Source organism: Crocodylus siamensis, chromosome 1 (genome assembly GCF_052110815.1).
Source record: "Crocodylus siamensis isolate JL-2025a chromosome 1, ASM5211081v1, whole genome shotgun sequence".
Taxonomy (NCBI): Eukaryota; Metazoa; Chordata; order Crocodylia; family Crocodylidae; genus Crocodylus; species Crocodylus siamensis.
In genome coordinates this window covers 339355520-339370124 of record NC_143395.1, presented here as the reverse complement: position 1 = coordinate 339370124, position 14605 = coordinate 339355520, and the positions used below count along the sequence as shown (strand labels likewise).

At 47.8% G+C, this 14605-nt stretch overlaps 1 protein-coding gene across 3 annotated transcripts in view; it reads left to right on the top strand.

The window, feature by feature from the left end:
- SLAIN1 (SLAIN family member 1) overlaps nucleotides 1-14605 on the top strand; it is a 107433-nt gene that overhangs the window by 4050 nt on the left and 88778 nt on the right. Inside the window, exon 1 of one of the 3 annotated variants that reach the window (XM_090023835.1) lies at nucleotides 8842-11762. The exons of 1 other annotated variant lie outside the window; for it this stretch is intronic. In XM_090023835.1, coding sequence (XP_089879961.1) covers nucleotides 11422-11762 — 341 coding nt within the window. In that variant the 5' untranslated portion in view covers nucleotides 8842-11421. Of the gene's footprint in view, nucleotides 1-8841; nucleotides 11763-14605 lie in introns of those variants that run through there. One more of the 3 variants, XM_090023844.1, reaches the window with a different exon arrangement.

Genomic DNA, 14605 nt, shown 5'->3' with positions numbered 1-14605 from the left:
TCCTGGATTTCAGACTGATATATCTTCTAATGCAAAATGAGATGGACTTTTTTTGATCAAGCAACAGCATTCAAGAGAGTACTTGAATCAAAAAGTTCACAAGAATCAGAAAAAGAAAGAAGAGTAGGAGAAAGATTAGAGCATTGAACAACAAACAAAGGACAAGCAGGAACTTAGATTTAGAAACTGGAAAAAATGTATTAAGTGCAAGATCTTTCCATTCATGGAGTGTTGCAATAATTTTGTGGTGCTCAGGCCAAAAGTAAAATCAAAAATTTGTTTGATTATAGGAGGGCAGGCTATTGTTTAAAACTGGGATTCCCTGGAAATATTTGTTATATGTTTTGAGGCAGACAAGTTTCTTTGTGTAAATCTGATATCTTTTTATCAAATAGTTGAGTTGGTCTAATAAAAGATATCAGATTTACCCAAAGAACCCTGTCTGTCTATGTCCTTATGTTACACAAATTGCCAATTGCTCAAATGATGAGTGAGACCTTATAAGGGAGGATAAGGCAAGATGCTGTGTTTATTGATTAAATGCTAAATACACATGCACACACCACATTCATATCCCAATTTCTGTCCTGCGCTGGTATACATTACCAGTCTTATCAATACTCAGATCAACTTAGTGATCAGCCAGCCAATTTGATCACAAGTAGGGAGCCAGGCTCCTGCCGGTCCATCTCATCGGACAAACTGATGCTCCAGGATTTCATGCAGAATAAGACCCAAAATTGATATGTCTTATCCCATCTTTTATAGCCTTGTCAAGTCACCCAGTCCTCTGGGCTTTTGCTCTGTTATCACTGTGTTCTTCCTTGAAGGTCGTTTGATGTTGTTCTCTCACTGTTCTGGGGTGGATTCTTCTTGTTTTGGTCTTTTATCTGTCTGCATTCTACAGCCAGTCACCAGCTGATGTTTTCCTTTTTTCACACATGCACTCTCACCCATTCTCTCACACATACAGTATACAAAGGTCGAACACTTATGTCAAGCTACAGAGCAATACAAAATGGAGCTTAAGGCAATGCAAAACTCAAGAAAATACATGAGATTAAACGCAATAGGCAAAAAGTCTATGTATAACACTTAGACCAACACAACTGCAACCTATACCACTGATTATGTGTTCTGATTTATTTGCTTCTGAGAAAAGATACTATCAGTAGAATTTGTTTTCCAGCTCTCCAACTGGCCCAAATATTGAAATCAAGAATTAGGAACAGGAGACCAATATATTTAAAATGATTATAGGGTCATAGTAGCTAAGATTCTGAATTATAGGTAGCACAACTGGTCTAGTATTAAATTGGAGACCTGGTTGCTTCTTTAAATGGAACAGTTTTGTCTTGTTTTAGTTTTTGGGGGTTTTTGCGGGGGGGGGGGAGAAATGTTGATTTGCCAAAACCAAAACTTGTCAAAACCATGTGAACACACATACCAACAACGACAAAATTGTTTTCCCTGGGGAACACTGCTGTATGGATGCTCTTGCATGGGGTAAATTGCTCCGGATGGGGTAGGGAAGTCTGGGGCCAGCATCTGGGCTGCCCCAAGCAACCTCACCTGGGGTTCTCGGGTGCCTCCCAGAGCTGCAACAGCATCTATACGAGCATGTGGAGCCTGGCTGGCAGCTGGAGTATGGTTCTGGCTGGCCAGGCTCAAGTTTTGGGAGGCACATGCTGCTGCCATGTGTGCCGCCCTGCTTTTTTGGCACAATTTAAAAAAATATTTTATTTACCAGTATCTAAATTTGGCTCCACGCTGCAAATATTCAATGTGGGGAACCAAATCACATATGTGGGGTGTGTTTTGTGGCACATCATAAGCCTTTGAGGCACTGGAAAGTGCACATGTGCACTCATGTGGATGCACCCTTGAATAGCAAACAGCTTTCTTGGTAGGGTACTCACCAGGGATGTGGTGCACTGGGGTTTAAGCCCCTAGTCTGAATCACATGGATGATGTAGTGTGTATGATTGCAGTTTCTTCTGTTGACTGTCTGACGTGGCAAGGACTGTTTTAAAATGTTTTGGAGTTATTCAGTCAGAGTATACTATGTTTTCACTATGCCCTTCGATTTTCTTCTTGAGGAGCAATTTTTGTACTAGGACTGTGTGGCTAATACAGTATTTAGATGATCCTCAGTGCACCACAGAACTGATGCCATTTTACATTTTTTTTCGTCACCGCCTAAATCTAAATTGCTCAGTAACTACTTCATTATATATTATATTCTATTAGACTAAAGTCACAGGAAAATTGCGAAGTATTAAACCTATTATTCATTTGGATGGTGTAAATGCTAACATAGTTTGTTCACAGTTTAATTATAAAGCTGTTTGTTTTATTAAGTCTGTTTCTCCAGCCAAACACAGATAAATTAGGAGAGAAAAAAAAAAGATAGAAGAGGAAAAAGAGGAAGAAAAAAAGCAGCTTTTACAATCACTTGTACTTTGTGATATATTTACTTCATGCTAAAGCATGGGAACCACTTTTGTATAAGCAGCAGCTAAGGTTCAGAGTTAAGTCGAACTGTAATCTGAATTAGTAGCAAAATGCCTGTTATAATTTCTCACTCATGGAGGTATGTTGTGTTGGTCAATCCATTGTCATGATGCAGATCATGTATATTCTTAAGCATTTATAGTCTGACAGTTCTGCCTTTTGTTTGGTAGCCTTACATTCTAATTTAACAGTTCATTGAATTCTGTCTTTCCTATAACAGACATGCTGGGAGATGTACGCACACTTTTTTTTTTATGTGTGATGAAGGTTTTTTTGAGCCAAATTTCTTTTTCTGGTTACATACTTGCATTGAAGGCCATGCATCTGTAGCGGTGTCTCTGAGGGCATAATTCATCTTGTACAATCTTCATTATAAGTGGTGATGCATGAGAAGACGCAACCTGCCCTGATTTTTAGAGCTCAGGTAAAGTTTTCAGTTCTAGAACTGAGAAGAAAAAGCCATTTTGTTTGCAAACTGGGCAAATTTGATATAGAATCAGTGAAAGTGTATGATCTGGAAGGTCTATCATATTATTTTCACAGTCATTTTTCAGAGTAGACTGTTTTTAGAGTATAGCTGAATCTGGATCTTACTTTTACAATGACTTGTGTTTTGTGATATATTTACTTTGTGCTAAAGCATGGGAACCACTTTTGTATAAGCAACAGCTAGGGTTTAGAGTTAAGTCAAACTGTAATCTGAATTAGTAGCAAAATGTCATCCTCAGACTTCATTGTAACTTGTAACACTTCCACTTGGATAATCAATACTGCATTACTACAGTGCATTCTATATCGGGCCAACAAAGAAACAAATCTAAATGGTGGCTATAACAGAATACAGTAATGTTTATTGGTTTGGGCAGATGAGATTTAGACACTGCACTGTTTTGTCTCTGCCCTGGGTCTTGTTAACGTATCTATTAATTTAAAGATTTATTTTTTATTATACTATTGAAGACCAAAGTAGTTTAACTCTGCCTCTGTTTTGATGAACAATGAATTATCATTTCTCTGGACTAAGAATCTCAAGCTTCAGGGACATGTTGTGATATTGTGAAAAATTAAATAGATGGTATCCATAAAACAAGAAAGAAAAACCTTCTATTTGCTGAGTAACTAGCTGATAATATTTTTCTTTTGACCAACCCTGTTATCAAGTTTTGAAATCACAAAGGAAATTCTTGATTACTGTTGAATGGAATGGGGCTATAGCAGCTCTGGAAAAAACGTCATGTTAGAGATGTGTTAATTAAAATGTTTACCAGTGTTAAATATATTCTTCTTGCAGAAAAGGACATATGTAGAGCAGTATCTTCAAGGCTGTGTCTAAACAATACTTCTTCCAGCTCTAATAGCAGCCATATGGTGAAACTACTAGCCTAGTCCCTGACATTTTAATCATCCAATCCTATTCAAAGCAGATCTAGATGATAAGCTAGTTAGAGCTACAAGGCTATTTGTGCTATATAACACTAGCTCCTCCCAATACTGCTACTATTTGTAGAGCTGAGAAGAGAGTAATGAGTGGGCTTTTTAAGACAAAAAAGTTAGCATAGGTAGGAGCTATGGTAATAAAGAATTTGACTTGAAATATTATCGGGAGGCTATGTACGGAGTAGCATTTGTTGTCTGGTTAGTCTAAGGTATAAATCTACCCAGCCTTCTACATTACTTTATACTCTGTATTCATGCCCTAGGGAGCTTCAAGATGCTCATTTAGTAATGTGCCAGGGGTAAACTGGTGTGCAGTATAGCCTGGAGAAATGATCATACAACTAAGCCCTGGAATCATTGGCTCCATAATTGACTGATAGGTGACCAGGGGGACAGAACTCTTGGTTTCTTCATCTATAACATAGAGATAGTAGCACTTAATATCACTAATTAATGGGGATATTCTGGTGATTAATTAGTTCATATACGGTTAATGCTCTGAACCCATAAAGTGCCATGCAAGTGCTCAATATTATTAATTTAACTGTTGCTTAAGTGGCAATACACCAATATAGTATCCTGTACTATTTTGCAGTACCCTATTTTATAGTATCCTTTGTACATAATTTAGTGCTAGCTTACTGCAGGCTCTTTGAGTGTTTTGTTACTAAACTTACAATGATCACTATTTTTCCATCTTGGAAGGGACACATGACAAGTACACCCAACATTTTCTGTGCTCTGGCCTTCAAGTAATCTCCAGTGCATAACAGGCAAGCTTTCTATCTTGCTATGAGTCAGAAGTGAGGAAAGCAAACAGCAGTTTTATTTAAATGCTGGACATAATGAATTAATAAAAATAATCCCATCTACTAACATTAACTATTCCTGCATTAAGCCAAGCCTTAACGTTTTACATACTGATCTAAATATTGGAGCATAGTAGGAGAATGTGTCTTAATCTGTGGGCTCTTCTAAAAAAATCAGTGACTTTCAAATGTATAAACAGTTCAGCAATATAGCTTCTCATCCAAACCTGATTCAATTTCTTTCCAGCTTTCTCAGCAATACATCCTCAAAAAGACCTGCATTCTTTTCATGAATTAAAAATCCCATAAAAACACAGAAGCACATGCATAATATAAAATGAGCATCTGTTTAACCATTTCTTTCAAAATAGCATCTTTGATCTGTGATTTTCATTCCTACCAACTGAAATCTGCATAATTACAACCCTGATGCTATCTGACTCTAATTATATACCTTAAATAAAAGAGTGACATCATGGGAGATATCCTGCTCAGGAACAGATTCATAGCTGAAACTAATAAAAGACTTAGTTGCCTATAAATTGGGTGTTTCAATGCCAGACATTTAGGAGCCTGATATCTAAAGTGAAATTCAAAACCCAGAGTTCAGAGCTTAGGCTACCTATGCAGTCGTGGCGGGGGATGTTAAGCACCTCAGAAGGCTGGTCCAAAGCAGCTGGCATGCTAAGCAGGGAGTTGCACAGAGCTAGCTAATGAGCCCAGTGGTGAATTTGAACACCCTTTGTCTCCAGAGTGAAGTCAGGGCTTCAGGTAAGTGTCTATGTTCATTAAGGAACCAGGTCATTAAGTACTATGGGTAGATGCCTACAACTGTTCTTTCAAAGAACTGAGGAGAGCAACTGTTTTCCTTGGAGAACACGGTACCACCATCCACTTTTTATATAAAAACCTAGTGGTTAAATCTCATGAAGTAGAAGGCCCAGGTTCAATGCTTTCCTCAGCCTGTGTGGGGTAGGAAAACCCATATCTTTCAAAGGAGTGTTTTAATCATCAGGCTAGAGTAAGGGTCAGCAACTCCTGGCACATGTGCCAGAGCATGGCAAACAAGGCCATTTTGCTCTGCATGCCACAGCCGGCCCAGGCTCTGGGCTGCTGCCACTGGCCATGGAGCCCAGGCTGATCACAGCAGGCAGTGGGGAAGCTGCAAGCCCTGCTGTGAGCAGCTGGGGTCTGTGGCTGGCAGCAGCTGGCCATCAGCCCAGTCTGGCTGTGGCAGGCATCCAGGAGGCTGCAAACTGCTGCACTAAACTCCATAGCCCTGACCGGATGCCATGGTGGAGGCAGCAGCATGGCTGGGAAGGGATCTGGGGCAATGCAACTCCACCCCCTTGGCTACCATGTGCTGCCATGGAGCTGGTGTCAGGGCTTTCAGACTATGGTCCAGCTGTTTGCAGCCTCCTGGCTGCCTGCTGCAGCTGTCCAGAGGCTGGGCCAGCTGTGGCAGACTGCCAGGAGGTTGCAAACTGCTGCACCCAGCTCTGGCTGGGGTCTGGAGTCCCAGATGGGCTCTATGGCAGGTGTGGCCGTGTGCACCTTGGGGAAGATGGTGAGTAAAGGGCCAGGGCTGCACTGCCCCAGGCCCCTTCCCAGCTTTGTGCCCTAGGACACACATACAGCTGCTGGCTGCCTGCCAAGACTCTGGGCAGCTGCAGTAGGTGGCAGGCAGGCTGCAAACAGCTGTGCCAGGCTCCAGAACCCCAGCATTGACTCTGTGGTGGCTATGAACATCGTGTGCCTCCAGATGCTGGCGGGGGGGGGGAGCACAGCAAGCTCCTGCAGGTGGTGGTGGCACTGTCGGCAACAAGAGCTTGGAGGCGGCAGGTGGCTGCAATGCTGTCAGCGGCGGGGAGAGCAAGGGGTTGGCGTGCGCAGACTAGTGGCCAATGACCACCTGCAGACACTGCCAACAGTATCAGCAGTGGCCAGTGGTGACTGGGGACCACCTGCAAGTGCCAGCGGGTGTGTGTGGGGGGGTGGTAGGTGGTAGGTGGCAAGTGGCAACTGCCTGCAGGTGCCACCAGCAGTGTCAGGAGCACCTTATTGCAGGGGATACACTGCCAAGCTGAGGGGGTCCACGTACACCCGCATGCACCCACTACACATTGCCAATGGTGGTGGCAGTAGGTGCACGTCTGCCTCAGGGCATACAGCTGGGAAAGGGGCAGATGCAGAACAACCTTGGCCCCTCCCCAACTGTCTGCCCGGAGGCATCCATGAACCAACTACCAGCAATGAGGACTGGGCCCCTCACAGGTCCCCTACCCTCTTCCCCTGGCATTCCCAATCAAGGCATGGGTTGAGGTTGCGGTGTTTTTGGCACTCCAGCCAAAAATGTTGTTGACTCGTGGGCACTCCAGCCAAAAATGTTGTTGTCTGGGGAGGGTAATTTCTGCCACTCCTATTGAAGCTGTGCTACTGTACAAACAAGAATGCAAGATTGCAAGATGGGGCCAGGACAGGAGAGAAAAAGAAGGAGCAGAGGTTTGTAGTTTAGTTTTTAGGGCACCCACCTGTCCTGGCTTTTGCTCTCTGCTCCCCTCACTGTTTGTGCATTTTACATTAAACAGTCATTGGAGAAAACAGAAAGAATTGCTGGAGTAGGAACTGGCCCCTAGAAAATATCCATTTATGTCTCCTGACCACTATAGGCTATAGGTAAGCTCTCTCTGAGTACTCTCTCTTCCTGTCCCCATGAACCCTGTATACTTTTCTCAGTGGCTTAGCGTCAAGAGGACGAGTGGAAATCAAAGCCTCCCCTTAATTAGGTTCTATCCTGGTGATTAGGGCATCCCAAAGGAAAATGTGAGTTTAAGCTGAGGCTGAGGCTAGCATTGAAACTGGGCTTTCCACTTCCTGGGTGAGTGCTCCACCCACTAAACCATCATAGAAATAGTGGAAAATTAATAAATATGATAATTATAGAAATAGTGGGAAGTGGCACATCCATCTTCTCCAGGGGCCCTGCTTTACAAGGGATCCTGTTTTTCTCTGATTAAAAAAAAAATCCCCAATTTTCGGTTAAAAAAAAAAGTAGCCCCAAATCCACATTTTTTTGTGACTTAAATGAAACACCCCTAATATATATACATATATACATATATATTAGGGGTGTTTTATTTTAATCATTGACAAATGTGGATTTGGGGTTACTTTTTCTAACTGAAAATTGGGGATTGTTGTATTTTTTTGGGGGGGGGGGGGGGGGGGGGTTCAGAGAAAACCAGGATCCCTGAACATCACCTATTTTGTGAGGCCCTTCCTGCCAGTGTGTGAGGCACGTTCTGAGCATACCTATGTGATCAGGCCCCGCAGGAGATGTAGATGCTATTATTGCCTCGTTTTTGGATTCTAAGGGTGAATAAGTGGGCAGTGTCAAGGTATTCAGACTATGGCAGTTCTACTCATGTCTGGAATTCAAATATAATAAGGGGCTTAGTCTGTGTGGCTGTCTATCCGTAACGCTTCTGACCAACTGCGCATGCACCTCTGAGAGGGCGAGTGGCAACGGAGGCCCAAGTTTGAGCTGCTGCCAGGGAAGTTTGTGGCTGTGATGAACACACCCTGGTTGCCCAAGCAGTGGGGCTTCCCCACACCTACCTGCCTGAGGGCGAAAGGGGGGGAGGATCACAGTGGCAGTGCCCCCCTGCTGCCCATCCCTGATGCCCCTCAGAATATCCAGCAGGGAGGGGGAGGTGGCGGAGAGATGAATTGGGGGGGGTCCCGGTGGTGGCTGTTGTTGGGGCTGGGCAGTGGGGAGGGAGGGGAGCAGGAAGGGGGCTCTGACAACAGCCAGCAGGAAGGAAAGCTGCACGGGCCCAGGCGGGTATGGGGTGGGGGGAAGTGAAGCGGGGGTCATGGTGGTGGCTGCTGTCAGGGCTGGGCAGCAGGAAGAGAGGGAAGTGGAGAAGGGAGGAATTGGGGGGTTTATGGTGGTGGCGCCCCCTCCCCCACTGCCCAGCCCTGACCACAATCGGGAGGGAGGGAAGGAGGGGAGTGGGGATGGGCAGGGGAGGGAGGGGGAAGCCCTGCTGAGAGGCAGAGGCAGGTAGGGGGTGGGAGCCCCTGTGCCAGAGGTTGGAGGAAGCTGCAGCAGCAGCAGAGGGAGTCTTTACATTACCGGCTCTGAAGGGTGAAGGGGGGGGGGGGGGGGGAGGCATGTGAACACTCCCTGAAATCTGTCATTCTTGATGGGCAATTAGCTAGTTACAAACTATAGGAGTGGAGAGAACTTTCAGGCCAAAGAGTGTGAGGTGCTTTGTGGATTACACAGCCACAGAGCAGGGCTTTTCTAGAATTACAATTTTGAAGTACCCCAGCCAGGGGCAGATCCAGGATTTGGCAAAGCAGTGTTGCAGGACCAGCCATCCCTACTGGGTGCACTTCAGTGCCCAGCCTCCTCCCTGTGCAACCCACCGATATGGGCAGACATTGCCACAAGAGCCTCCGGAGAGCTTTTGAAGTCTCCAAAGCAGGCAAGAATCCCTCCTTCCCCTCCTGCTCAGAGGCACATCCCCTGCCCCCACCCTGCTCCTGCTGCTACCATTTTCCCTGTGGTCCCAGGCAGGGATGTCCGTTTGGGGGGTGAATCTGGGTGACTGCCCTGGGTCCTGCGCTTTGGGGGCCCCCAAGGAGTGACAACAACTCTGCACCACTGCCATCCCCTGCCACCGACGCTGATGATGGTGGTGGCAGCTTCTTTGTGTCTGGGGCGGGCAGGATCAGGGCGGGGCCCTGCATGGGCTGATTTGCCCTGGGCCCTGCACCCTGCTTGGGTTGGCTCTCATCCCAGGGCAGAGGAAGTTTCAAAGACTTTCTTGCCCCCTTCAGCCAGGCTCTGAGAGGACCGGGCTCAACTGGGAACAGTGACAGCAGTAGCAGCAGAGATGGGGAGGGGGCTGGGTGCCCCCCACATGGTGCAGGCACAGGAAGGGGGAACTCCTTTTGGCCATGCCTCTGCTGCTGTCACCATTCCCAGCTGAGCCCATCCCCATGCAGCCTGGGCAGGAGTGATTTTGAACATGAACAGTGCATGCCCCCAGAGGCTGGGGGGACACAGCGAGCTCCTGCAGGTGGCGGCAGCAGCGCTGTTGGTGGCAAGAGCATGGTGGCAGCAAGTGGTGAGCTCCTGCAGGCAGCCGCAGCGCTGTTGGTGGCCAGGATGGTGGTGGCGAGTGCCGACCGGTGGTTGGCGACCACCTGCAGACACTGCTGGCGGCCAGTGGCAATCAGGGACCGCCTGCAGACGCTGCCAGCGGAGTTGGTGGTGGGAGGGTGGCGGCGAGTGGTGACCGCCTGTTCACACCGCTGGCAGTGATGGCAGGACCTTTTTGCAGGGGGTGCATGTGCATCCGTGTGCACCCCCTATGTGTTGCCAATGATTTTGAAGCCTCCCTGCCCTGAGGAACACGGGAACTGTAGGCAGGGAAGGGAAGGGGAATGCATCTGAGCAAGGAGAGGGATTCTTACCTGTATCAGGGATTTCAAAAATGTTCCCAGAAGGCTGCTTGGGGCTCCCCATGTCCTAAATACCCATCTTCTACCCCATACATTGAAGGGCTGGGCGCTGGGGGCAGTGGGCTGGGAGCGAGAGGCATTCGGTTGGGATTGGCCATCGATGTTTACAAGCAGGTCCTGGTCCAAAAGTGGAGAATCGCTGAGCTAGAGCTGTAGTGTAGCATTCACAGATGGGGCTATTCAAAAGGCTTGGGCTTTCACTGCGGTCTCCTTCTGCTGCGTTGGTTGTAGCCGTGTTGGCCTAAGGATGCAGGTAGAGAAGTTGATAAAGAAGAACTTTTTCCAACTATTTTAGCGGGGTTAATAAAAGATATCAGGTTTACCCAGAGAACCTGCCCTTCTATACTTCAGCTCATGTTTACACATTTTGTCCAGGTGGTTTGTCCTAAGGGAGAACAGCAGTTCAAGCCATTGGCAGGAGCACGTCAAAGGGGACAAGAGGACAAACTGGAGGGAGTCTGATGGAGGGCACTGAAAATGGTGAAGGGGCTGGGGCACATGATGTATGAGGTCATCAAGGGATGACCCTGCCATGATCACAGAATGACCTCCTGAGGTCCCTTCCAGTCCTCCTCTCTGAGAGAACCGGGCTTATTTAGTGTAGAGAAGGGCGTGGGGGATTGAACAGCAGGCTTAATCTCCCTGAAAGGGGGTTACAAAGAGGAGGGAGCTAGAGACTGCTCTCGGTGGCGGCAGGTGACAACAAGGAGCGAGGGTCTCCAGCTGCAGCCGGGAAGTCGAGGGCAGATATCAGAAAAGCACTGCAGGCGGGTCCCCAGAGAGCTGGCGCAAGCTCCATCCCTGGAGGTGTTTAAGGCCCGACTGGTCCTGCTCTGAGGAGTGGGTCGGACTACGTGGCTGCCCGAGTGCTCTGTGACTGTGTCCTTCCAGGGGGTTGCGGCTGCCGAAGCCGGGGCAGAGGCCGGGAGCGGGGGCGCTGCCGCAGGGTAGGAGGAGGAGGAGGCGGCGGCGGCGGCGGCGCGGCCCGACCCCCGCTTGCTCCTGACGCAGGCGGCGGCTCTTTGTTCGCAACGCGCCTGTGCGCGGGCGAGTGAGGGAGGCCCCGCGCGGCTGCAGTGTGGCGGCAGCGGCTGACTGAGGCGGTGGGTCCAGAGCCCGGTCCGGGATGGAGGCCGCGCTGCTGAAGCCGGCGCTGCTGGGCGAGGCGAAGGGCGGCGGCGGCGGCGGCGGGGCGGTGAGCGCGGAGCTGGAGGTGAAGAAGCTGCAGGAGCTGGTGCGCAAGCTGGAGAAGCAGAACGAGCAGCTGCGGAGCCGCGCGGCCGCCGCGCCCTCACCCGGCCCGCACCTGCCGCCGCCCGGCCGCGGCCAGCCCGAGCCGCTGGCCTATTTCCAGGCGGCGGCGGGGCAGGATGCGGGCAGCGCGCTCGCCGCCGCCTCCTCGTTGCTGGACGAGGTGGAGGTGCTGGTGCTGGAGCTGGAGGACGACGGCCAGGGCGACGACACGTGGTACGTGCGGGCCCCGCGGGCACCCCCGGAGCCGACGCAGGCCCGATCTGCCCGCGCGGGGTTGCCCTTGCGCCCCCCCCCCCCGGCGCTGCGCCGGCCACCACGTGCCGCTGCCCCGGAGGCTGCTCCCGGGGGTGGCGTGGGGCAGAGAGATTGGGGGGGGGGGGGGGGTTGTGAGGAAATGAGCTTGAGCTTTGAGGGGAAGCTGGGGAAAGCAGGTCCAGGGAAAAGGTTCATCCCCTCTGTTCCTAGTAGAGATGACATCCTTTTGTTTCTTATCTTTTATCTCTGCTACGAGTCCCGGTTGCCTTTTCCTGTAGTCTAGAGCAATAGGCTACAACCTGGAGACTGTCCCCTCTATTTGGCACTGGTGAGGTAGGTCACAGCTGGAGTGCCGTGTCCGGTTTGCCGGGACACAGTGGAGAGGGTCCAGTGTAGGGCAACAAGAATGGTTTGGGGGCTGGGGCACAGGGGGCTTCTGAGGAGAGGCTGGGGGAACCGGGCTTATTTAGTCTGGAGAAGAGAAGACTGAGAAGGGATTTAATAGCAGTCTTCAGGTGTCTGAAGCGGGGTTATAGAGTGTGAACGATGGGTACTTCCCGGGACTGGGGGGGCACCATTTGTAGGCAGCGGTTGAGTGGGGACTGCCCTCAGACATGGGTTTTGGCAGCATCAGCAGCCAATCTTGGGGTGGGGGGCATGTGCCCCCCTGTGCATCTTCTGTGATAAAGAGGATGGGGCCAGGCTGTTCTCAGTGGTGGCAGATGACAGAACAAGGAGCAGTGGTCTCAAGTTGCAGCAAGGGAAGTTGAGGGTAGATATTAGGAAAACCTCCCCTGCTTCCCCCCGCCCCCCCCCCAAAAAAAAAACAAAAAAAAGAGTAGTAAAGCATTGGAACCCATTACGCAGAGAGGTTGCAGACTCTCCATCCTTGGATGTTTTTAAGATTTGGCTAGACAAAGGCTTGCCTGATCTAGTTGAGAAGGGTCCTGATTTGAGCAGGGGTTTGGGCTAGATGACCTTCTCGGGTGTATCCAGATGTGCATGGACGTTTGGTTCCCTAGGGACAAGTAGATATCCAGGGGTCAAAAAAACCAAAGCAGCGCACGCTCGGTCAGCACGCAGCTGAACAGGACTTTCCAGTATGTGGCACTGTAAATGTGTTTGCATGATGGTGTTTGTGTGAATGTGCTTCTGAAGTCCTTTCCAACCCAAATTTTTTATGATTCTATGAAAGAGCTGTTGAAAATAGAGGTGTTGGTAAAGCTGAACAAATTGCTTGGCTTGCAGTGTTGCTCACCCCTTTTTCCCTTTTAAAAATGGGGGAAAAAAGACTGGTTTGAGGCTCCCCTCAGCCTGTTCTCTTCACAGTAAGGGTGTTTAATTCCTCCCTCCCCTCCCGCCGCCCACGTTGTTTCAGTCTTCCTCCTGCTCCTTCAACCCTCTTTTCTCCCTAAGGTCACTACCTTCTTCCCAGATGGATCATACCCTTACCTTGAGAGTGCTTTAGTTGCTGGGACAGTCACCCAAACTGTTGTGCATTTTATGTGGGGCTGGTACATGCCTGGTTCTGAAGTAATACTCAGCAGCGAATACAGAGAGAGAGAGAAAAGAGTAGATAAACTAGAAGATAAAACAGTATCATAGGAATGACTGACTGGTCGTTGTTACACAAAAACAATTGAAGGTGGGGATGGGCTAAGCAAGGGATTTGAAATTGGCTAGTGTCTTATAAGCTAATAGAATCACAGAAAAGTAGAGACAGAGGGCATCTAGGTCAACTCCTGCCTGAGGTAGGATCATTCTTACCCAAACCGTTCCATACACTCCATAATCTAAACTCTGTGTAAGACTACTGTCAGCCTTGACATAACACAGACCTAACATCCTAACCTGTCACAGGTAAAGTCATATGCCTGCAGCTAATTCAGAAATCTTAAAATGCGAACAAAAACTACAGACCTAACTTGGAAGATGTAGCTTCTCCTGTAGAAATAATCATATAGGCATAACTGCAACACAGCTATTAAAGTGGCAAGATAAAAGACCTAATGCTAGCCATTTACAAAAGTGTGTTGAAAAGCTCATGTTAAGACTAGGTATCAGTCACGGTGCTGCTGTGCTTCCTCAGCACATAGTTTCTAAATCCAAAGTGGTAACAACAGTCCACATTGGAGCTGACCCCTGCTCATGTTTAAATATTGTTATTTTGGTCACCTGCAAAGGTTCTTAAGCAGCCCTGTATGTTTATTATGTTTTAGGATATTTATTTATACATTACAGAATGATTTAATACTAGGCCTACATTTTGAAGTTTGTTTCTTCAGCATCAATTTTCAATAACTATTTATTGTTAAGACACAAGTGTTTGTTGTACTTGACTTATGAGATCCTTTCATATGGCAAATAATTATCCCAGAAAGGGCTATTGGAGAAAATGGCTTGGTAGAATTGGTTTTTTCATCAAACTTGACATGTTGCTTATGCTAGATCTGGCTGGGTTCCCTAGGAGGGTCTAGTTAGTTTACCCACTTAGTTTAATAATGTTGTGTGCAAGTTTACAGTTTAGGGCTGTATTAAATCATCATTATTTCAAGTAGCTGTAATGCAAGCCATAGTCATTATTATTAATTATTTTTTATTTGTTTCCTGGAAGCAATCCTAATACTATACCATACCATACACATATGCATGCAGCTTCCATTTATCTCATATGTATATCTATCCTCAGAATTAGTAACAAGGATAGTTTCTTTAAAAATTATTCTAATAAGACTAAAGCGATTCAACTGGTCTGCATTTTTTCCTTCACGGACAAATCTTCAGTGATTTGCGTTGGTCAG